General features: G+C 54.3%; 1 protein-coding gene across 1 annotated transcript; it reads right to left on the bottom strand.

Annotated features, from left to right (window-relative positions):
• Positions 1–3,231: 3,231 nt before the first annotated feature.
• On the bottom strand, positions 3,232–24,424 carry LOC144489564 (BAR/IMD domain-containing adapter protein 2-like; the record flags this gene model as incomplete). Its single annotated transcript, XM_078207427.1, has 3 exons — positions 3,232–3,369; positions 8,707–8,778; positions 24,363–24,424. Coding segments are annotated over 3 exons (272 nt in total), but the record flags the coding sequence as incomplete, so codon positions are not given.
• Positions 24,425–25,167: the final 743 nt, after the last annotated feature.

Raw genomic sequence — 25,167 nt, 5'->3', positions numbered from 1 at the left:
ACTCACACTCACACACACTCTCTCCCCCACACTCCCCCTGTCCACACTCACACACACTCTCTCCCCCACACACCCCCTGTCCACACTCTCACACACTCACACACACTCTCTCCCCCACACTCTCCCACACACACTCACACTCACACACACTCTCTCTCCCACACTCCCCCTGTCCACACTCACACTCACACACACACTCTCCCACACTTCCCCTGTCACACTCACACTCACACACACACTCTCTCCACACTCCCCCTGTCCACACTCACACTCACACACACTCTCTCCCCCACACACTCACACTCACTCTCTCCCCCACACTCCCCCTGTCCACACTCACACTCACACACACTCACACACACACACACTCACACACACTCTCTCCCCCACACTCTCCCACACACACTCACACACACTCTCCCACACACACTCTCCCCACACTCTCCCACACTCTCCCACACTCCCCCTGTCCACACTCACACTCACACACACACTCTCCCACACTCCCCCTGTCCACACTCACACTCACACACACTCTCTCCCACACTCCCCCTGTCCACACTCACACTCACACACACTCTCTCCCCACACTCTCCCACACACACTCACACTCACACACACTCTCTCCCCCACACTCCCCCTGTCCACACTCACACACACTCTCCCCCACACTCCCCCTGTCCACACTCACACTCACACACACTCTCTCCCCACACTCTCTCCCCCACACTCACTCACACACACTCTCTCCCCCCACTCACACTCACACACTCTCTCCCCCACACTCCCCCTGTCCACACTCACACTCACACACACTCTCTCCCCCACACTCTCTCCCACACTCTCTCCCACACTCACACTCCCCCCACACTCACACTCACCCACACTCACACTCTCCCCACACTCACACTCTCTCCCCCACACTCACACTCTCTCCCCCACACTCACACTCTCTCCCCCACACTCACACTCTCTCCCCCACACTCACACTCTCTCCCCCACACTCACACTCTCTCCCCCACACTCACACTCTCCCACACTCACACTCTCCCCCACACTCACACTCTCTCTCCCACACTCACACTCTCTCTCCCACACTCACACTCTCTCTCCCACACTCACACTCTCTCCCACACTCACACTCTCACCCACACTCACACTCTCCCCCACACTCACACTCTCTCCCACACACCACACTCTCTCCCACACTCACAACTCTCTCCCACACACACACTCTCTCCCACACCACACTCTCTCCCACACTCACACTCTCTCTCCCACACTCACACTCTCTCCCACACTCACACTCTCACCCACACTCACACTCTCCCCCACACTCACACTCTCTCCCACACTCACACTCTCTCCCACACTCACACTCTCTCCCACACACACACTCTCTCCCACCACTCACACTCTCTCCCACACTCACACTCTCTCCCACACTCACACTCTACCCCACACTCACACTCTCCCCCACACTCACACTCTCCCCCACACTCACACTCTCCCCCACACTCACACACTCCCCACACTCACACACTCCCCCACACTCACACACTCCCCCACACTCACACTCTCCCCCACACTCACACTCTCCCCCACACTCACACACTCCCCCACACTCACACACTCCCCCACACTCACACACTCCCCCACACTCACACACTCCCCACACTCACACACTCCCCCACACTCACACACTCCCCCACACACACACTCTCCCTCTCACACACTCTCCCTCTCACACACTCACACTCTCACACACTCACACTCTCTCACACACACACTCTCTCTCGCACACACGCCCTCTCTCTCACACACACTCTCTCTCACACACACACTCTCTCACACACACACTCTCTCTCGCACACACGCCCTCTCTCTCACACACACACACACTCTCTCTCACACACACACACACTCTCCCTCTCACACACTCTCCCTCTCACACACTCTCCCTCTCACACACTCTCCCTCTCACACACTCTCCCTCTCACACACTCTCCCTCTCACACACTCTCCCTCTCACACACTCTCCCTCTCACACACTCTCCCTCTCACACACTCACACTCTCTCACACACACACTCTCTCTCGCACACACACACTCTCTCGCACACACGCCCTCTCTCTCACACACACACGCCCTCTCTCTCACACACACACACTCTCTCTCACACACACACACACTCTCTCGCACACACACCCTCTCTCGCGCACACACCCTCTCTCGCGCACACACACTCTCTCACGCACACACACTCTCTCACGCACACACACTCTCTCACGCACACACACTCTCTCACGCACACTCTCACACATGGAGGGAGGGAGGGAGGGAGTGTCACAGTTTGGAGACGGAGGGAGGGAGGGAGTGTCACAGTTTGGGGACTGAGGGAGGGAGAGAGTGTCACAGTTTGGGGACTGAGGGAGGGAGGGAGTGTCACAGTTTGGGGACTGAGGGAGGGACTGTCACAGTTTGGGGACTGAGGGAGGGAGGGAGGGAGTGACACAGTTTGGGGACTGAGGGAGGGAGGGAGTGTCACAGTTTGGGGACTGAGGGAGGGACTGTCACAGTTTGGGGACTGAGGGAGGGAGGGAGGGAGTGTCACAGTTTGGGGACTGAGGGAGGGAGGGAGTGTCACAGTTTGGGGACTGAGGGAGGGACTGTCACAGTTTGGGGACTGAGGGAGGGAGGGAGGGAGTGTCACAGTTTGGGGACTGAGGGAGGGAGGGAGTGTCACAGTTTGGGGACTGAGGGAGGGAGTGTCACAGTTTGGGGACTGAGGGAGGGAGTGTCACAGTTTGGGGACTGAGGGAGGGAGGGAGTGTCACAGTTTGGGGACTGAGGGAGGGACTGTCACAGTTTGGGGACTGAGGGAGGGAGGGAGGGAGTGTCACAGTTTGGGGACTGAGGGAGGGAGGGAGGGAGTGTCACAGTTTGGGGACTGAGGGAGGGAGTGTCACAGTTTGGGGACTGAGGGAGGGAGGGAGGGAGTGTCACAGTTTGGGGACTGAGGGAGGGAGTGTCACAGTTTGGGGACTGAGGGAGGGACTGTCACAGTTTGGGGACTGAGGGAGGGAGGGAGGGAGTGTCACAGTTTGGGGACTGAGGGAGGGAGGGAGGGAGTGTCACAGTTTGGGGACTGAGGGAGGGAGTGTCACAGTTTGGGGACTGAGGGAGGGAGGGAGGGAGTGTCACAGTTTGGGGACTGAGGGAGGGAGTTACCTGCATTTCCCGGTCCCCATATTTCTGTGGATTCTTGCTGAGTTGACTCTTCCTCCGGAGTTTCTTCAGCTCCGAGTGATATTTGCCGATGGAATCTGCCTTTGTCCTGATTTCCATTTGATATTTCCGGAGTGTGGACTGGATGGGAGGAGATTGGAAGGAGAATGAAGCTCCTCTTGTCGAATTGGCTTGAACCATTTGACCCTCGATTCAAGCTGAGGTCAGACGCCCTGCTTGGTGCGAGGACCCCCCACAAGAAGGTGCCCAACAGGCGTCCATACAATATCCTGCATGGACACGGGTCCTTCTCCCTGACCAGAGCAATGGTTACATTGCAGGCGGGTAGCTGTGCAAGAGCCGAAGATGGAGGGGTAGGTGAAGGAGGCTGTTCTGTCCCTCTCTCGCCTGCTGCACCCACCCTGCTCCCCCTCCTCCCATTCAAGCCCATCCTGTCTGACCGACCAGGCTCCACACTCCGCCTTCTCCGATTTCCATAGTCTCTGACAGACCCGATGCTGAGGGTGCCCCCTCGGTGAGGGGGGGGTGAGTGGTGGGGGGGATGGATTTGTGATAATTCCCCCCCCCCCGCAACCGAGTGAAGAAATTCTGTCCCCACCTCAGTCCAAAATGGCCGCCGCTGATCCTGAGTCCCCGCCGGCTCCCCCTGATCCTGAGGTCTCCGCCGGCTCCCCCTGATCCTGAGGTCTCCGCCGGCTCCCCCTGATCCTGAGGTCTCCGCCGGCTCCCCCTGATCCTGAGGTCCCCGCCGGCTCCCCCTGATCCTGAGTCCCCGCCGGCTCCCCCTGATCCTGAGGTCTCCGCCGGCTCCCCCTGATCCTGAGGTCTCCGCCGGCTCCCCCTGATCCTGAGGTCTCCGCCGGCTCCCCCTGATCCTGAGTCCCCGCCGGCTCCCCCTGATCCTGAGGTCTCCGCCGGCCCCCCCTGATCCTGAGTCCCCGCCGGCTCCCCCTGATCCTGAGGTCTCCGCCGGCTCCCCCTGATCCTGAGGTCTCCGCCGGCTCCCCCTGATCCTGAGTCCCCGCCGGCTCCCCCTGATCCTGAGGTCCCCGCCGGCTCCCCCTGGACCCAGAGTCTCTGGTGGGTATCGGGGGGAAAACAGCCTCTCAGCATCGAGTGTGTCAAACCCCCTCCCCCCCACTCCCAGAATTGGATCCGTTGGGATGGAATCTCCTCTCATTCCCCCAAACTCCAGAGATTGTCCACCCGTTCCGCTCAATCTCTCATTGGACGCCCCTCTCTCTCCAGGGGGCAGTGGAGTGAACCAATCAAACACGGTTATGTAATAGATCTCCACAGTTAACTCCTGTCTAAAACCACTCAACAGTTCAAACTTTCCCCAAAAGCTGAATGGCCACACACCTGCAACCAGTCCGCCACAGCTTTTATCCACCGGCTCCAAACCTCTGACGCTAAGAGGCTATTTATCATGGTCAATCCACCCAACCAGCACGTCTTTCAGACTGTGGGAGGAAACCGGAGCACCCGGAGCAAACCCACGCAGACACGGGGAGAACGTGCAAACTCCACACAGACAGTGACCCAAGCCGGGAATCGAACAGCAGTGATGATCACTGTGCCACGTCTTAGAATCTTTCTAATAATACGGAGACTGGAACTGTGCACGGTGCTCCCAGTGTGGTCTAACCGAGGGATACGGAGACTGGAACTGTGCACAGTGCTCCCAGTGTGGTCTAACTGAGGGATACGGAGACTGGAACTGTGCACGGTGCTCCCAGTGTGGTCTAACCGAGGGATACGGAGACTGGAACTGTGCACAGTGCTCCCAGTGTGGTCTAACCGAGGGATACGGAGACTGGAACTGTGCACAGTGCTCCCAGTGTGGTCTAACTGAGGGATACGGAGACTGGAACTGTGCACAGTGCTCCCAGTGTGGGTCTAACTGAGGGATACGGAGACTGGAACTGTGCACAGTGCTCCCAGTGTGGTCTAACCGAGGGATACGGAGACCGGAACTGTGCACAGTGCTCCCAGTGTGGTCTAACCGAGGGATACGGAGACTGGAACTGTGCACGGTGCTCCCAGTGTGGTCTAACCGAGGGATACGGAGACTGGAACTGTGCACAGTGCTCCCAGTGTGGTCTAACCGAGGGATACGGAGACTGGAACTGTGCACAGTGCTCCCAGTGTGGTCTAACCGAGGGATACGGAGACCGGAACTGTGCACAGTGCTCCCAGTGTGGTCTAACCGAGGGATACGGAGACTGGAACTGTGCACGGTGCTCCCAGTGTGGTCTAACTGAGGGATACAGAGACTGGAACTGTGCACAGTGCTCCCAGTGTGGTCTAACAGAGGGATACGGAGACTGGAACTGTGCACAGTGCCCCCAGTGTGGTCTAACCGAGGGATACGGATACTCGAACTGTGCACGGTGCTCCCAGTGTGGTCTAACTGAGGGATACAGAGACTGGAACTGTGCACAGTGCTCCCAGTGTGGTCTAACCGAGGGATACGGAACTGGAACTGTGCACAGTGCTCCCAGTGTGGTCTAACCGAGGGATACGGAGACCGGAACTGTGCACGGTGCTCCCAGTGTGGTCTAACCGAGGGATAGGGAGACTGGAACTGTGCACGGTGCTCCCAGTGTGGTCTAACTGAGGGATACAGAGACTGGAACTGTGCACAGTGCTCCCAGTGTGGTCTAACCGAGGGATACGGAACTGGAACTGTGCACAGTGCTCCCAGTGTGGTCTAACCGAGGGATAGGGAGACTGGAACTGTGCACGGTGCTCCCAGTGTGGTCTAACTGAGGGATACAGAGACTGGAACTGTGCACAGTGCTCCCAGTGTGGTCTAACCGAGGGATACGGAACTGGAACTGTGCACAGTGCTCCCAGTGTGGTCTAACCGAGGGATACGGAGACCGGAACTGTGCACAGTGCTCCCAGTGTGGTCTAACCGAGGGATACGGAGACTGGAACTGTGCACAGTGCTCCCAGTGTGGTCTAACCGAGGGATACGGAGACCGGAACTGTGCACAGTGCTCCCAGTGTGGTCTAACCGAGGGATACGGAGACTGGAACTGTGCACAGTGCTCCCAGTGTGGTCTAACTGAGGGATACAGAGACTGGAACTGTGCACAGTGCTCCCAGTGTGGTCTAACTGAGGGATACAGAGACTGGAACTGTGCACAGTGCTCCCAGTGTGGTCTAACCGAGGGATACGGAGACTGGAACTGTGCACGGTGCTCCCAGTGTGGTCTAACCGAGGGATACGGAGACTGGAACTGTACACGGTGCTCCCAGTGTGGGTCTAACCGAGGGATACGGAGACTGGAACTGTGCACGGTGCTCCCAGTGTGGTCTAACCGAGGGATACGGAGACTGGAACTGTGCACGGTGCTCCCAGTGTGGTCTAACCGAGGGATACGGAGACTGGAACTGTACACGGTGCTCCCAGTGTGGTCTAACTGAGGGGTACAGAGACTGGAACTGTGCACAGTGCTCCCAGTGTGGTCTAACCGAGGGATACGGAGACTGGAACTGTGCACAGTGCTCCCAGTGTGGTCTAACCGAGGGACACGGAGACTGGAACTGTGCACGGTGCTCCCAGTGTGGTCTAACCGAGGGATAGGGAGACTGGAACTGTGCACGGTGCTCCCAGTGTGGTCTAACTGAGGGATACAGAGACTGGAACTGTGCACAGTGCTCCCAGTGTGGTCTAACTGAGGGATACAGAGACTGGAACTGTGCACAGTGCTCCCAGTGTGGTCTAACCGAGGGATACGGAGACTGGAACTGTGCACAGTGCTCCCAGTGTGGTCTAACCGAGGGATACGGATACTCGAACTGTGCACGGTGCTCCCAGTGTGGGTCTAACCGAGGGATACGGAGACTGGAACTGTGCACGGTGCTCCCAGTGTGGTCTAACCGAGGGATACGGAGACTGGAACTGTGCACGGTGCTCCCAGTGTGGTCTAACCGAGGGATACGGAAACCGGAACTGTGCACGGTGATCCCAGTGTGGTCTAACCGAGGGATACGGAGACCGGAACTGTGCACGGTGCTCCCAGTGTGGTCTAACTGAGGGATACGGAGACTGGAACTGTGCACGGTGCTCCCAGTGTGGTCTAACTGAGGGATACGGAGACTGGAACTGTGCACGGTGCTCCCAGTGTGGTCTAACCGAGGGATACGGAGACTGGAACTGTGCACGGTGCTCCCAGTGTGGTCTAACCGAGGGATACGGAGACTGGAACTGTGCACGGTGCTCCCAGTGTGGTCTAACCGAGGGATACGGAGACTGGAACTGTGCACGGTGCTCCCAGTGTGGTCTAACCAAGGGATACGGAGACTGGAACTGTGCACAGTGCTCCCAGTGTGGTCTAACTGAGGAATACGGAGTCTGGAACTGTGCACGGTGCTACCAGTGTGGTCTAACCGAGGGATACGGAGACTGGAACTGTGCACAGTGCTCCCAGTGTGGTCTAACCGAGGGATACGGAGACTGGAACTGTGCACGGTGCTCCCAGTGTGGTCTAACCGAGGGATACGGAGACTGGAACTGTGCACGGTGCTCCCAGTGTGGTCTAACTGAGGGATACGGAGACCGGAACTGTGCACAGTGCTCCCAGTGTGGTCTAACTGAGGGATACGGGTACTCGAACTGTGCACGGTGCTCCCAGTGTGGGTCTAACCGAGGGATACGGAGACCGGAACTGTGCACGGTGCTCCCAGTGTGGTCTAACCGAGGGATACGGAGACTGGAACTGTGCACGGTGCTCCCAGTGTGGTCTAACCGAGGGATACGGAGACTGGAACTGTGCACGGTGCTCCCAGTGTGGTCTAACCGAGGGATAGGGAGACTGGAACTGTGCACAGTGCTCCCAGTGTGGTCGAACCGAGGGATACGGAAACCAGAACTGTGCACGGTGATCCCAGTGTGGTCTAACCGAGGGATACGGAGACTGGAACTGTGCACAGTGCTCCCAGTGTGGTCTAACCGAGGGATACGGAGACTGTAACTGTGCACGGTGCTCCCAGTGTGGTCTAACCGAGGGATACGGAGACTGTAACTGTGCACAGTGCTCCCAGTGTGGTCTAACCGAGGGATACGGAGACTGGACCTGTGCACGGTGCTCCCAGTGTGGTCTAACTGAGGGATACGGAGACTGGACCTGTGCACAGTGCTCCCAGTGTGGTCTAACTGAGGGATACGGAGACCGGAACTGTGCACAGTGCTCCCAGTGTGGTCTAACCGAGGGATACGGAGACTGGAACTGTGCAGAGTGCTCCCAGTGTGGTCGAACTGTAGTCCAAGATAAACGCCAGCATCTATATTCCAGAAGAAAGCAGGTTAAATTGGATTAGGTGAAGAGTCAGAGAAATGAATGTTGGGACTGAGAAGTGGGAGCTCAGCGGTAACAGAGATTGAAAAGCCACCACATCGGTGAATCCATGTGCAGGGGACAAAGCTGCAGCAGATACTTCACTTACACTTAAATATTTCACATCCAGTTCCAGTTTCTGCTCCAATTGAATCAGCAATTCCGAATGGAACACCTTCAACTATCGGAGAAAAGAGAGGGGCAAAATCAGCTCACATTGCACTCTGTATCTAACCCCGTGCTGCATCCACGCTGTCTCCCATCCTGTACACGACCTGGGAGTGTTTGATGGGGACAGTGTAGAGGGAGCTTTACTCTGTATCTAACCCCATGCTGTACCTGTCCTGGGAGTGTTTGATGGGGACAGTGTAGAGGGAGCTTTACTCTGTATCGAACCCCGTGCCGTACCTGTCCTGGGAGTGTTTGATGGGGACAGTGTAGAGGGAGCTTTACTCTGTATCTAACCCCGTGCTGTACCTGTCCTGGGAGTGTTTGATGGGGACAGTGTAGAGGGAGCTTTACTCTGTATCTAACCCCGTGCTGTCCCTGTCCTGGGAGTGTTTGATGGGGGCAGTGTAGAGGGAACTTTACTCTGTATCGAACCCCGTGCCGTACCTGTCCTGGGAGTGTTTGATGGGGACAGTGTAGAGGGAGCTTTACTCTGTATCTCACCCCGTGCTGTTCCTGTCCTGGGAGTGTTTGATGGGGACAGTGTAGAGGGAGCTTTACTCTGTATCTAACCCCGTGCTGTACCTGTCCTGGGAGTGTTTGATGGGGACAGTGTAGAGGGAGCTTTACTCTGTGTCTAACCCCGTGCTGTACCTGTCCTGGGAGTGTTTGATGGAGACAGTGTAGAGGGAGCTTTACTCTGTATCTAACCCCATGTTGTACCTGTCCTGGAAGTGTTTGATGGGGACAGTGTAGAGGGAGCTTTACTCTGTATCTAACCCCGTGCTGTACCTGTCCTGGGAGTGTTTGATGGGGACAGTGCAGAGGGAGCTTTACTCTGTATCTAACCCCGTGCTGTACCTGTCCTGGGAGTGTTTGATGGGGACAGTGTAGAGGGAGCTTTACTCTGTATCTAACCCCGTGCTGTATCTGTCCTGGGAGTGTTTGATGGGGACAGTGGAGAGGGAGCTTTACTCTGTATCTAACCCCGTGCTGTACCTGCCCTGGGAGTGTTTGATGGGGACAGTGTAGAGGGACCTTTACTCTGTATCTAACCCCGTGCTGTACCTGTCCTGGGAGTGTTTGATGGGGACAGTGTAGAGGGAGCTTTACTCTGTATCTAACCCCGTGCTGTACCTGTCCTGGGAGTGTTTGATGGGGACAGTGTAGAGGGAGCTTTACTCTGTATCTAACCCCGTGCTGTCCCTGTCCTGGGAGTGTTTGATGGGGGCAGTGTAGAGGGAACTTTACTCTGTATCGAACCCCGTGCCGTACCTGTCCTGGGAGTGTTTGATGGGGACAGTGTAGAGGGAGCTTTACTCTGTATCTCACCCCGTGCTGTTCCTGTCCTGGGAGTGTTTGATGGGGACAGTGTAGAGGGAGCTTTACTCTGTATCTAACCCCGTGCTGTACCTGTCCTGGGAGTGTTTGATGGGGACAGTGTAGAGGGAGCTTTACTCTGTGTCTAACCCCGTGCTGTACCTGTCCTGGGAGTGTTTGATGGAGACAGTGTAGAGGGAGCTTTACTCTGTATCTAACCCCGTGTTGTACCTGTCCTGGAAGTGTTTGATGGGGACAGTGTAGAGGGAGCTTTACTCTGTATCTAACCCCGTGCTGTACCTGTCCTGGGAGTGTTTGATGGGGACAGTGCAGAGGGAGCTTTACTCTGTATCTAACCCCGTGCTGTACCTGTCCTGGGAGTGTTTGATGGGGACAATGTAGAGGGAGCTATACTCTGTATCTAACCCCGTGCTGTACCTGTCCTGGGAGTGTTTGATGGGGACAGTGTAGAGGGAGCTTTACTCTGTATCTAACCCCGTGCTGTACCTGTCCTGGGAGTGTTTGATGGGGACAGTGTAGAGGGAGCTTTACTCTGTAGCTAACCCCGTGCTGTCCCTGTCCTGGGAGTGTTTGATGGGGACAGTGTAGAGGGAGCTTTACTCTGTATCTAACCCCGTGCTGTACCTGTCCTGGGAGTGTTTGATGAGGACAGTGTAGAGGGAACTTTACTCTGTATCTAACCCCGTGCTGTACCTGTCCTGGGAGTGTTTGATGGGGACAGTGTAGAGGGAGCTTTACTCTGTATCTAACCCCGTGCTGTACCTGTCCTGGGAGTGTTTGATGGGGGACAGTGTAGAGGGAGCTTTACTCTGTATCTAACCCCGTGCTGTACCTGTCCTGGGAGTGTTTGATGGGGGACAGTGTAGAGGGAGCTTTACTCTGTATCGAACCCCGTGCTGTACCTGTCCTGGGAGTGTTTGATGGGGGACAGTGTAGAGGGAGCTTTACTCTGTATCTAACCCCGTGCTGTACCTGTCCTGGGAGTGTTTGATGGGGGACAGTGTAGAGGGAGCTTTACTCTGTATGTAACCCCGTGCTGTACCTGCCCTGGGAGTGTTTGATGGGGGACAGTGTAGAGGGAGCTTTACTCTGTATCTAACCCCGTGCTGTACCTGTCCTGGGAGTGTTTGATGGGGGACAGTGTAGAGGGAGCTTTACTCTGTATCTAACGCCGTGCTGTACCTGTCCTGGGAGTGTTTGATGGGGGACAGTGTAGAGGGAGCTTTACTCTGTATCTTACCCTGTGCTGTACCTGTCCTGGGAGTGTTTGATGGGGGACAGTGTAGAGGGAGCTTTACTCTGTATCTAACTGTGTGCTGTACCTGTCCTGGGAGTGTTTGATGGGGACAGTGTAGAGGGAGCTTTACTCTGTATCTAACCCCGTGCTGTACCTGTCCTGGGAGTGTTTGATGGGGGACTGTGTAGAAGGAGCTTTACTCTGTATCTAACTCTGTGCTGTACCTGTCCTGGGAGTGTTTGATGGGGACAGTGTAGAGGGAGCTTTACTCTATATCTAACCCCGTGCTGTACCTGTCCTGGGAGTGTTTGATTGGGACAGTGTAGAGGGAGCTTCACTCTGTATCTAACCCCGTGCTGTACCTGTCCTGGGAGTGTTTGATGGGGACAGTGTAGAGGGAGCTTTACTCTGTATCTAACTCTGTGCTGTACCTGTCCTGGGAGTGTTTGATGGGGACAGTGTAGAGGGAGCTTTACTCTGTATCTAACCCCGTGCTGTAGCTGTCCTGGGAGTGTTTGATGGGGGACAGTGTAGAGGGAGCTTTACTCTGTATCTAACCCCGTGCTGTACCTGTCCTGGGAGTGTTTGATGGGGGACAGTGTAGAGGGAGCTTTACTCTGTATCTAACCCCGTGCTGTACCTGTCCTGGGAGTGTTTCATGGGGGACAGTGCAGAGGGAGCTTTACTCTGTATCTAACCCCGTGCTGTACCTGTCCTGGGAGTGTTTGATGGGGGACAGTGCAGAGGGAGCTTTACTCTGTATCTAACCCCGTGCTGTACCTGTCCTGGGAGTGTTTGATGGGGGACAGTGCAGAGGGAGCTTTACTCTGTATCTAACTCCGTGCTGTACCTGTCCTGGGAGTATTTGGTGAGGGACAGTGTCGAGGGAGCTTTACTCTGTATCTAACCCCGTGCTGTACCTGTGCTGGGAGTGTTTGATGGGGACAGTGTAGAGGAAGCTTTACTCTGTATCTAACCCCGTGCTGTACCTGTCCTGGGAGTGTTTGATGGGGGACAGATTAGAGGGAGCTTAACTCTGTATCTAACTCTGTGCTGTACCTGTCCTGGGAGTGTTTGATGGGGACAGTGTAGAGGGAGCTTTACTCTGTATCTAACCCCGTGCTGTAGCTGTCCTGGGAGTGTTTGATGGGGGACTGTGTAGAGGGAGCTTTACTCTGTATCTAACCCCGTGCTGTACCTGTCCTGGGAGTGTTTGATGGGGGACAGTGTAGAGGGAGCTTTACTCTGTATCTAACCCCGTGCTGTACCTGTCCTGGGAGTGTTTGATGGGGACAGTGTAGAGGGAGCTATACTCTGTATCTAACCCCGTGCTGTACCTGTCCTGGGAGTGTTTGATGGGGACAGTGTAGAGGGAGCTTTACTCTGTATCTAACCCCGTGCTGTACCTGTCCTGGGAGTGTTTGATGGGGACAGTGTAGAGGGAGCTTTACTCTGTAGCTAACCCCGTGCTGTCCCTGTCCTGGGAGTGTTTGATGGGGACAGTGTAGAGGGAGCTTTACTCTGTATCTAACCCCGTGCTGTACCTGTCCTGGGAGTGTTTGATGGGGACAGTGTAGAGGGAGCTTTACTCTGTATCTAACCCCGTGCTGTATCTGTCCTGGGAGTGTTTGATGGGGACAGTGGAGAGGGAGCTTTACTCTGTATCTAACCCCGTGCTGTACCTGCCCTGGGAGTGTTTGATGGGGACAGTGTAGAGGGAGCTTTACTCTGTATCTAACCCCGTGCTGTACCTGTCCTGGGAGTGTTTGATGGGGACAGTGTAGAGGGAGCTTTACTCTGTATCTAACCCCGTGCTGTACCTGTCCTGGGAGTGTTTGATGGGGACAGTGTAGAGGGAGCTTTACTCTGTATCTAACCCCGTGCTGTACCTGTCCTGGGAGTGTTTGATGGGGACAGTGTAGAGGGAGCTTTACACTGTATCTAACCCCGTGCTGTCCCTGTCCTGGGAGTGTTTGATGGGGGCAGTGTAGAGGGAACTTTACTCTGTATCGAACCCCGTGCCGTACCTGTCCTGGGAGTGTTTGATGGGGACAGTGTAGAGGGAGCTTTACTCTGTATCTCACCCCGTGCTGTTCCTGTCCTGGGAGTGTTTGATGGGGACAGTGTAGAGGGAGCTTTACTCTGTATCTAACCCCGTGCTGTACCTGTCCTGGGAGTGTTTGATGGGGACAGTGTAGAGGGAGCTTTACTCTGTGTCTAACCCCGTGCTGTACCTGTCCTGGGAGTGTTTGATGGAGACAGTGTAGAGGGAGCTTTACTCTGTATCTAACCCCATGTTGTACCTGTCCTGGAAGTGTTTGATGGGGACAGTGTAGAGGGAGCTTTACTCTGTATCTAACCCCGTGCTGTACCTGTCCTGGGAGTGTTTGATGGGGACAGTGCAGAGGGAGCTTTACTCTGTATCTAACCCCGTGCTGTACCTGTCCTGGGAGTGTTTGATGGGGACAGTGTAGAGGGAGCTTTACTCTGTATCTAACCCCGTGCTGTATCTGTCCTGGGAGTGTTTGATGGGGACAGTGGAGAGGGAGCTTTACTCTGTATCTAACCCCGTGCTGTACCTGCCCTGGGAGTGTTTGATGGGGACAGTGTAGAGGGACCTTTACTCTGTATCTAACCCCGTGCTGTACCTGTCCTGGGAGTGTTTGATGGGGACAGTGTAGAGGGAGCTTTACTCTGTATCTAACCCCGTGCTGTACCTGTCCTGGGAGTGTTTGATGGGGACAGTGTAGAGGGAGCTTTACTCTGTATCTAACCCCGTGCTGTCCCTGTCCTGGGAGTGTTTGATGGGGGCAGTGTAGAGGGAACTTTACTCTGTATCGAACCCCGTGCCGTACCTGTCCTGGGAGTGTTTGATGGGGACAGTGTAGAGGGAGCTTTACTCTGTATCTCACCCCGTGCTGTTCCTGTCCTGGGAGTGTTTGATGGGGACAGTGTAGAGGGAGCTTTACTCTGTATCTAACCCCGTGCTGTACCTGTCCTGGGAGTGTTTGATGGGGACAGTGTAGAGGGAGCTTTACTCTGTGTCTAACCCCGTGCTGTACCTGTCCTGGGAGTGTTTGATGGAGACAGTGTAGAGGGCGCTTTACTCTGTATCTAACCCCGTGTTGTACCTGTCCTGGAAGTGTTTGATGGGGACAGTGTAGAGGGAGCTTTACTCTGTATCTAACCCCGTGCTGTACCTGTCCTGGGAGTGTTTGATGGGGACAGTGCAGAGGGAGCTTTACTCTGTATCTAACCCCGTGCTGTACCTGTCCTGGGAGTGTTTGATGGGGACAATGTAGAGGGAGCTATACTCTGTATCTAACCCCGTGCTGTACCTGTCCTGGGAGTGTTTGATGGGGACAGTGTAGAGGGAGCTTTACTCTGTATCTAACCCCGTGCTGTACCTGTCCTGGGAGTGTTTGATGGGGACAGTGTAGAGGGAGCTTTACTCTGTAGCTAACCCCGTGCTGTCCCTGTCCTGGGAGTGTTTGATGGGGACAGTGTAGAGGGAGCTTTACTCTGTATCTAACCCCGTGCTGTACCTGTCCTGGGAGTGTTTGATGAGGACAGTGTAGAGGGAACTTTACTCTGTATCTAACCCCGTGCTGTACCTGTCCTGGGAGTGTTTGATGGGGACAGTGTAGAGGGAGCTTTACTCTGTATCTAACCCCGTGCTGTACCTGTCCTGGGAGTGTTTGATGGGGGACAGTGTAGAGGGAGCTTTACTCTGTATCTAACCCCGTGCTGTACCTGTCCTGGGAGTGTTTGATGGGGGACAGTGTAGAGGGAGCTTTACTCTGTATCGAACCCCGTGCTGTACCTGTCCTGGGAGTGTTTGATGGGGGACAGTGTAGAGGGAGCTTTACTCTGTATCTAACCCCGTGCTGTACCTGTCCTGGGAGTGTTTGATGGGGGACAGTGTAGAGGGAGCTTTACTCTGTATGTAACCCCGTGCTGTACCTGCCCTGGGAGTGTTTGATGGGGGACAGTGTAGAGGGAGCTTTACTCTGTATCTAACCCCGTGCTGTACCATTCCTGGGAGTGTTTGATGGGGGACAGTGTAGAGGGAGCTTTACTCTGTATCTAACGCCGTGCTGTACCTGTCCTGGGAGTGTTTGATGGGGGACAGTGTAGAGGGAGCTTTACTCTGTATCTTACCCTGTGCTGTACCTGTCCTGGGAGTGTTTGATGGGGGACAGTGTAGAGGGAGCTTTACTCTGTATCTAACTGTGTGCTGTACCTGTCCTGGGAGTGTTTGATGGGGACAGTGTAGAGGGAGCTTTACTCTGTATCTAACCCCGTGCTGTACCTGTCCTGGGAGTGTTTGATGGGGGACTGTGTAGAGGGAGCTTTACTCTGTATCTAACTCTGTGCTGTACCTGTCCTGGGAGTGTTTGATGGGGACAGTGTAGAGGGAGCTTTACTCTATATCTAACCCCGTGCTGTACCTGTCCTGGGAGTGTTTGATTGGGACAGTGTAGAGGGAGCTTCACTCTGTATCTAACCCCGTGCTGTACCTGTCCTGGGAGTGTTTGATGGGGACAGTGTAGAGGGAGCTTTACTCTGTATCTAACTCTGTGCTGTACCTGTCCTGGGAGTGTTTGATGGGGACAGTGTAGAGGGAGCTTTACTCTGTATCTAACCCCGTGCTGTAGCTGTCCTGGGAGTGTTTAATGGGGGACAGTGTAGAGGGAGCTTTACTCTGTATCTAACCCCGTGCTGTACCTGTCCTGGGAGTGTTTGATGGGGGACAGTGTAGAGGGAGCTTTACTCTGTATCTAACCCCGTGCTGTACCTGTCCTGGGAGTGTTTCATGGGGGACAGTGCAGAGGGAGCTTTACTCTGTATCTAACCCCGTGCTGTACCTGTCCTGGGAGTGTTTGATGGGGGACAGTGCAGAGGGAGCTTTACTCTGTATCTAACCCCGTGCTGTACCTGTCCTGGGAGTGTTTGATGGGGGACAGTGCAGAGGGAGCTTTACTCTGTATCTAACTCCGTGCTGTACCTGTCCTGGGAGTATTTGGTGAGGGACAGTGTCGAGGGAGCTTTACTCTGTATCTAACCCCGTGCTGTACCTGTGCTGGGAGTGTTTGATGGGGACAGTGTAGAGGAAGCTTTACTCTGTATCTAACCCCGTGCTGTACCTGTCCTGGGAGTGTTTGATGGGGGACAGATTAGAGGGAGCTTAACTCTGTATCTAACTCTGTGCTGTACCTGTCCTGGGAGTGTTTGATGGGGACAGTGTAGAGGGAGCTTTACTCTGTATCTAACCCCGTGCTGTAGCTGTCCTGGGAGTGTTTGATGGGGGACTGTGTAGAGGGAGCTTTACTCTGTATCTAACCCCGTGCTGTACCTGTCCTGGGAGTGTTTGATGGGGGACAGTGTAGAGGGAGCTTTACTCTGTATCTAACCCCGTGCTGTACCTGTCCTGGGAGTGTTTGATGGGGACAGTGTAGAGGGAGCTATACTCTGTATCTAACCCCGTGCTGTACCTGTCCTGGGAGTGTTTGATGGGGACAGTGTAGAGGGAGCTTTACTCTGTATCTAACCCCGTGCTGTACCTGTCCTGGGAGTGTTTGATGGGGACAGTGTAGAGGGAGCTTTACTCTGTAGCTAACCCCGTGCTGTCCCTGTCCTGGGAGTGTTTGATGGGGACAGTGTAGAGGGAGCTTTACTCTGTATCTAACCCCGTGCTGTACCTGTCCTGGGAGTGTTTGATGGGGACAGTGTAGAGGGAGCTTTACTCTGTATCTAACCCCGTGCTGTATCTGTCCTGGGAGTGTTTGATGGGGACAGTGGAGAGGGAGCTTTACTCTGTATCTAACCCCGTGCTGTACCTGCCCTGGGAGTGTTTGATGGGGACAGTGTAGAGGGAGCTTTACTCTGTATCTAACCCCGTGCTGTACCTGTCCTGGGAGTGTTTCATGGGGACAGTGTAGAGGGACCTTTACTCTGTATCTAACCCCGTGCTGTACCTGTCCTGGGAGTGTTTGATGGGGACAGTGTAGAGGGAGCTTTACTCTGTATCTAACCCCGTGCTGTACCTGTCCTGGGAGTGTTTGATGGGGACAGTGTAGAGGGAGCTTTACTCTGTATCTAACCCCGTGCTGTCCCTGTCCTGGGAGTGTTTGATGGGGGCAGTGTAGAGGGAACTTTACTCTGTATCGAACCCCGTGCCGTACCTGTCCTGGGAGTGTTTGATGGGGACAGTGTAGAGGGAGCTTTACTCTGTATCTCACCCCGTGCTGTTCCTGTCCTGGGAGTGTTTGATGGGGACAGTGTAGAGGGAGCTTTACTCTGTATCTAACCCCGTGCTGTACCTGTCCTGGGAGTGTTTGATGGGGACAGTGTAGAGGGAGCTTTACTCTGTGTCTAACCCCGTGCTGTACCTGTCCTGGGAGTGTTTGATGGAGACAGTGTAGAGGGAGCTTTACTCTGTATCTAACCCCATGTTGTACCTGTCCTGGAAGTGTTTGATGGGGACAGTGTAGAGGGAGCTTTACTCTGTATCTAACCCCGTGCTGTACCTGTCCTGGGAGTGTTTGATGGGGACAGTGCAGAGGGAGCTTTACTCTGTATCTAACCCCGTGCTGTACCTGTCCTGGGAGTGTTTGATGGGGACAGTGTAGAGGGAGCTTTACTCTGTATCTAACCCCGTGCTGTATCTGTCCTGGGAGTGTTTGATGGGGACAGTGGAGAGGGAGCTTTACTCTGTATCTAACCCCGTGCTGTACCTGCCCTGGGAGTGTTTGATGGGGACAGTGTAGAGGGACCTTTACTCTGTATCTAACCCCGTGCTGTACCTGTCCTGGGAGTGTTTGATGGGGACAGTGTAGAGGGAGCTTTACTCTGTATCTAACCCCGTGCTGTACCTGTCCTGGGAGTGTTTGATGGGGACAGTGTAGAGGGAGCTTTACTCTGTATCTAACCCCGTGCTGTCCCTGTCCTGGGAGTGTTTGATGGGGGCAGTGTAGAGGGAACTTTACTCTGTATCGAACCCCGTGCCGTACCTGTCCTGGGAGTGTTTGATGGGGACAGTGTAGAGGGAGCTTTACTCTGTATCTCACCCCGTGCTGTTCCTGTCCTGGGAGTGTTTGATGGGGACAGTGTAGAGGGAGCTTTACTCTGTATCTAACCCCGTGCTGTACCTGTCCTGGGAGTGTTTGATGGGGACAGTGTAGAGGGAGCTTTACTCTGTGTCTAACCCCGTGCTGTACCTGTCCTGGGAGTGTTTGATGGAGACAGTGTAGAGGGAGCTTTACTCTGTATCTAACCCCGTGTTGTACCTGTCCTGGAAGTGTTTGATGGGGACAGTGTAGAGGGAGCTTTACTCTGTATCTAACCCCGTGCTGTACCTGTCCTGGGAGTGTTTGATGGGGACAGTGCAGAGGGAGCTTTACTCTGTATCTAACCCCGTGCTGTACCTGTCCTGGGAGTGTTTGATGGGGACAATGTAGAGGGAGCTATACTCTGTATCTAACCCCGTGCTGTACCTGTCCTGGGAGTGTTTGATGGGGACAGTGTAGAGGGAGCTTTACTCTGTATCTAACCCCGTGCTGTACCTGTCCTGGGAGTGTTTGATGGGGACAGTGTAGAGGGAGCTTTACTCTGTAGCTAACCCCGTGCTGTCCCTGTCCTGGGAGTGTTTGATGGGGACAGTGTAGAGGGAGCTTTACTCTGTATCTAACCCCGTGCTGTACCTGTCCTGGGAGTGTTTGATGAGGACAGTGTAGAGGGAACTTTACTCTGTATCTAACCCCGTGCTGTACCTGTCCTGGGAGTGTTTGATGGGGACAGTGTAGAGGGAGCTTTACTCTGTATCTAACCCCGTGCTGTACCTGTCCTGGGAGTGTTTGATGGGGGACAGTGTAGAGGGAGCTTTACTCTGTATCTAACCCCGTGCTGTACCTGTCCTGGGAGTGTTTGATGGGGGACAGTGTAGAGGGAGCTTTACTCTGTATCGAACCCCGTGCTGTACCTGTCCTGGGAGTGTTTGATGGGGGACAGTGTAGAGGGAGCTTTACTCTGTATCTAACCCCGTGCTGTACCTGTCCTGGGAGTGTTTGATGGGGGACAGTGTAGAGGGAGCTTTACTCTGTATGTAACCCCGTGCTGTACCTGCCCTGGGAGTGTTTGATGGGGGACAGTGTAGAGGGAGCTTTACTCTGTATCTAACCCCGTGCTGTACCTGTCCTGGGAGTGTTTGATGGGGGACAGTGTAGAGGGAGCTTTACTCTGTATCTAACGCCGTGCTGTACCTGTCCTGGGAGTGTTTGATGGGGGACAGTGTAGAGGGAGCTTTACTCTGTATCTTACCCTGTGCTGTACCTGTCCTGGGAGTGTTTGATGGGGGACAGTGTAGAGGGAGCTTTACTCTGTATCTAACTGTGTGCTGTACCTGTCCTGGGAGTGTTTGATGGGGACAGTGTAGAGGGAGCTTTACTCTGTATCTAACCCCGTGCTGTACCTGTCCTGGGAGTGTTTGATGGGGGACTGTGTAGAGGGAGCTTTACTCTGTATCTAACTCTGTGCTGTACCTGTCCTGGGAGTGTTTGATGGGGACAGTGTAGAGGGAGCTTTACTCTATATCTAACCCCGTGCTGTACCTGTCCTGGGAGTGTTTGATTGGGACAGTGTAGAGGGAGCTTCACTCTGTATCTAACCCCGTGCTGTACCTGTCCTGGGAGTGTTTGATGGGGACAGTGTAGAGGGAGCTTTACTCTGTATCTAACTCTGTGCTGTACCTGTCCTGGGAGTGTTTGATGGGGACAGTGTAGAGGGAGCTTTACTCTGTATCTAACCCCGTGCTGTAGCTGTCCTGGGAGTGTTTGATGGGGGACAGTGTAGAGGGAGCTTTACTCTGTATCTAACCCCGTGCTGTACCTGTCCTGGGAGTGTTTGATGGGGGACAGTGTAGAGGGAGCTTTACTCTGTATCTAACCCCGTGCTGTACCTGTCCTGGGAGTGTTTCATGGGGGACAGTGCAGAGGGAGCTTTACTCTGTATCTAACCCCGTGCTGTACCTGTCCTGGGAGTGTTTGATGGGGGACAGTGCAGAGGGAGCTTTACTCTGTATCTAACCCCGTGCTGTACCTGTCCTGGGAGTGTTTGATGGGGGACAGTGCAGAGGGAGCTTTACTCTGTATCTAACTCCGTGCTGTACCTGTCCTGGGAGTATTTGGTGAGGGACAGTGTCGAGGGAGCTTTACTCTGTATCTAACCCCGTGCTGTACCTGTGCTGGGAGTGTTTGATGGGGACAGTGTAGAGGAAGCTTTACTCTGTATCTAACCCCGTGCTGTACCTGTCCTGGGAGTGTTTGATGGGGGACAGATTAGAGGGAGCTTAACTCTGTATCGAACTCTGTGCTGTACCTGTCCTGGGAGTGTTTGATGGGGACAGTGTAGAGGGAGCTTTACTCTGTATCTAACCCCGTGCTGTAGCTGTCCTGGGAGTGTTTGATGGGGGACTGTGTAGAGGGAGCTTTACTCTGTATCTAACCCCGTGCTGTACCTGTCCTGGGAGTGTTTGATGGGGGACAGTGTAGAGGGAGCTTTACTCTGTATCTAACCCCGTGCTGTACCTGTCCTGGGAGTGTTTGATGGGGACAGTGTAGAGGGAGCTATACTCTGTATCTAACCCCGTGCTGTACCTGTCCTGGGAGTGTTTGATGGGGACAGTGTAGAGGGAGCTTTACTCTGTATCTAACCCCGTGCTGTACCTGTCCTGGGAGTGTTTGATGGGGACAGTGTAGAGGGAGCTTTACTCTGTAGCTAACCCCGTGCTGTCCCTGTCCTGGGAGTGTTTGATGGGGACAGTGTAGAGGGAGCTTTACTCTGTATCTAACCCCGTGCTGTACCTGTCCTGGGAGTGTTTGATGAGGACAGTGTAGAGGGAACTTTACTCTGTATCTAACCCCGTGCTGTACCTGTCCTGGGAGTGTTTGATGGAGACAGTGTAGAGGGAGCTTTACTCTGTATCTAACCCCGTGCTGTACCTGTCCTGGGAGTGTTTGATGGGGGACAGTGTAGAGGGAGCTTTACTCTGTATCTAACCCCGTGCTGTACCTGTCCTGGGAGTGTTTGATGGGGGACAGTGTAGAGGGAGCTTTACTCTGTATCGAACCCCGTGCTGTACCTGTCCTGGGAGTGTTTGATGGGGGACAGTGTAGAGGGAGCTTTACTCTGTATCTAACCCCGTGCTGTACCTGTCCTGGGAGTGTTTGATGGGGGACAGTGTAGAGGGAGCTTTACTCTGTATGTAACCCCGTGCTGTACCTGCCCTGGGAGTGTTTGATGGGGGACAGTGTAGAGGGAGCTTTACTCTGTATCTAACCCCGTGCTGTACCTGTCCTGGGAGTGTTTGATGGGGGACAGTGTAGAGGGAGCTTTACTCTGTATCTAACGCCGTGCTGTACCTGTCCTGGGAGTGTTTGATGGGGGACAGTGTAGAGGGAGCTTTACTCTGTATCTTACCCTGTGCTGTACCTGTCCTGGGAGTGTTTGATGGGGGACAGTGTAGAGGGAGCTTTACTCTGTATCTAACTGTGTGCTGTACCTGTCCTGGGAGTGTTTGATGGGGACAGTGTAGAGGGAGCTTTACTCTGTATCTAACCCCGTGCTGTACCTGTCCTGGGAGTGTTTGATGGGGGACTGTGTAGAGGGAGCTTTACTCTGTATCTAACTCTGTGCTGTACCTGTCCTGGGAGTGTTTGATGGGGACAGTGTAGAGGGAGCTTTACTCTGTATCTAACCCCGTGCTGTAGCTGTCCTGGGAGTGTTTGATGGGGGACAGTGTAGAGGGAGCTTTACTCTGTATCTAACCCCGTGCTGTACCTGTCCTGGGAGTGTTTGATGGGGACAGTGTAGAGGGAGCTTTACTCTGTATCTAACCCCGTGCTGTACCTGTCCTGGGAGTGTTTGATGGGGACAGTGTAGAGGGAGCTTTACTCTGTATCTAACCCTGTGCTGTACCTGTCCTGGGAGTGTTTGATGGGGACAGTGTAGAGGGAGCTTTACTCCGTATCTAACCCCGTGCTGTACCTGTCCTGGGAGTGTTTGATGGGGACAGTGTAGAGGGAGCTTTACTCTGTATCTAACCCCGTGCTGTACCTGTCCTGGGAGTGTTTGATTGGGACAGTGTAGAGGGAGCTTTACTCTGTATCTAACCCCGTGCTGTACCTGTCCTGGGAGTGTTTGATGGGGGACAGTGTAGACGGAGCTTTACTCTGTATCTAACCCCGTGCTGTACCTGTCCTGGGAGTGTTTGATGGGGAAAGTGTAGAGGGAGCTTTACTCTGTATCTAACCCCGTGTTGTACCTGTCCTGGGAGTGTGTGATGGGGACAGTGTAGAGGGAGCTTTACTCTGTATCTAACCCCGTGCTGTACCTGTCCTGGGAGTGTTTGATGGGGGACAGTGTAGACGGAGCTTTACTCTGTATCTAACCCCGTGTTGTACCTGTCCTGGGAGTGTTTGATGGGGACAGTGTAGAGGGAGCTTTACTCTGTATCTAACCCCGTGCTGTACCTGTCCTGGGAGTGTTTGATGGGGACAGTGTAGAGGGAGCTTTACTCTGTATCTAACCCCGTGTTGTACCTGTCCTGGGAGTGTGTGATGGGGACAGTGTAGAGGGAGCTTTACTCTGTATCTAACCCCGTGTTGTACCTGTCCTGGGAGTGTTTGATGGGGACAGTGTAGAGGGAGCTTTACTCTATATCTAACCCCGTGCTGTACCTGTCCTGGGAGTGTTTGATTGGGACAGTGTAGAGGGAGCTTCACTCTGTATCTAACCCCGTGCTGTACCTGTCCTGGGAGTGTTTGATGGGGACAGTGTAGAGGGAGCTTTACTCTGTATCTAACCCCGTGCTGTACCTGTCCTGGGAGTGTTTGATGGGGACAGTGCAGAGGGAGCTTTACTCTGTATCTAACCCCGTGCTGTTCCTGTCCTGGGAGTGTTTGATGGGGACAGTGTAGAGGGAGCTTTACTCTGTATCTAACCCCGTGCTGTACCTGTCCTGGGAGTGTTTGATGGGGACAGTGTAGAGGGAGCTTTACTCTGTGTCTAACCCCGTGCTGTTCCTGTCCTGGGAGTGTTTGATGGGGACAGTGCAGAGGGAGCTTTACTCTGTATTTAACCCCGTGCTGTTCCTGTCCTGGGAGTGTTTGATGGGGACAGTGTAGAGGGAGCTTTACTCTGTATCTAACCCCGTGCTGTACCTGTCCTGGGAGTGTTTGATGGGGACAGTGTAGAGGGAGCTTTACTATGTATCTAACCCCGTGCTGTACCTGTCCTGGGAGTGTTTGATGGGGACAGTGTAGAGGGAGCTTTACTCTGTATCTAACCCCGTGCTGTATCTGTCCTGGGAGTGTTTGATGGGGACAGTGTAGAGGGAGCTTTACTCTGTATCTAACTCCGTGCTGTACCTGTCCTGGGAGTGTTTGGTGAGGGACAGTGTCGAGGGAGCTTTACTCTGTATCTAACCCCGTGCTGTACCTGTGCTGGGAGTGTTTGATGGGGACAGTGTAGAGGAAGCTTTACTCTGTATCTAACCCCGTGCTGTACCTGTCCTGGGAGTGTTTGATGGGGGACAGATTAGAGGGAGCTTAACTCTGTATCTAAGTCTGTGCTGTACCTGTCCTGGGAGTGTTTGATGGGGACAGTGTAGAGGGAGCTTTACTCTGGATCTAACCCCGTGCTGTAGCTGTCCTGGGAGTGTTTGATGGGGGACTGTGTAGAGGGAGCTTTACTCTGTATCTAAACCCGTGCTGTACCTGTCCTGGGAGTGTTTGATGGGGACAGTGTAGAGAGAGCTTTACTCTGTATCTAACCCCGTGCTGTACCTGTCCTGGGAGTGTTTGATGGGGACAGTGTAGAGGGAGCTTTACTCTGTATCTAACCCCGTGCAGTACCTGTCCTGGGAGTGTTTGATGGGGACAGTGTAGAGGGAGCTTTACTCTGTATCTAACCCCGTGCTGAGTGTTTGATGGGGACGGGATGTTGGGTATAAACAATCTCACCGTTTCTTCCATCTGTACTTGAATCTGTCGATGTACCTCTGCCATTTGAAACAAGGTGTCCCCTGCAGAGAAACCGGAAAGAGAGGGAAATATCCACAGGCATTATATATCCCTCAGAGCTCACAGGGAATCGATGAGTCTGAGTGTATCGATGGAGGAGAGGATGCATCCCTCCCTCTGTCCCACCCTCCCTCCCTCCGTCCCACCCTTCCTTCCCACGCTCCCTCCCTCTGTCCCACCCTCCCTCCCCCCCTCCCTTCCTTCCCACACTCCCTCCCACCCTCCCTCCCTCCCACCCTCTCTTCCCACGCTCCCTCCCTCTGTCCCACCCTCCTGACCTCCCTCCCTTCCTTCCCACGCTCCCTCCCTCTGTCCCACCCTCCTGACCTCCCTCCCTTCCTTCCCACGCTCCCTCCCTCTGTCCCGCCCTCCCTGCTTTTATTCTCACGCCCCCTCACTCCCTCCCTGCCATCCCACCCCCCTCATTCCTTCCATCCCACCTTCCGTACCTCACTAACTCCATCTCAACGTCCCTCCCGCGCTTCCGTCCAACCTTACTTCCTTCCATTCCTCTCCCTCTCTTCCAGCGTCACTCTCCCTCTGACCCTCCCTCACTCCCACCTCCCCCCGCACTGCCTCGCGCACCCCCTCTCCCTGGAACATGGTGTCTAATTAGCTCTCATTCCGACCACGCACTCGCAGTGAACAACACGGACACAATCCACCACCCAGACAGAACCTACCCGGGGCATCAACTCATTTCACATCTAATCGAGGGGTTCGGGGTGGTTTATATATAGAATAA

This window comes from Mustelus asterias, unplaced genomic scaffold, assembly GCF_964213995.1.
Source record: "Mustelus asterias unplaced genomic scaffold, sMusAst1.hap1.1 HAP1_SCAFFOLD_2315, whole genome shotgun sequence".
NCBI classification, from domain to species: Eukaryota; Metazoa; Chordata; class Chondrichthyes; order Carcharhiniformes; family Triakidae; genus Mustelus; species Mustelus asterias.
Note: the sequence above shows the minus strand (reverse complement) of the source record. Positions and strands in the feature narration are given on the sequence as shown.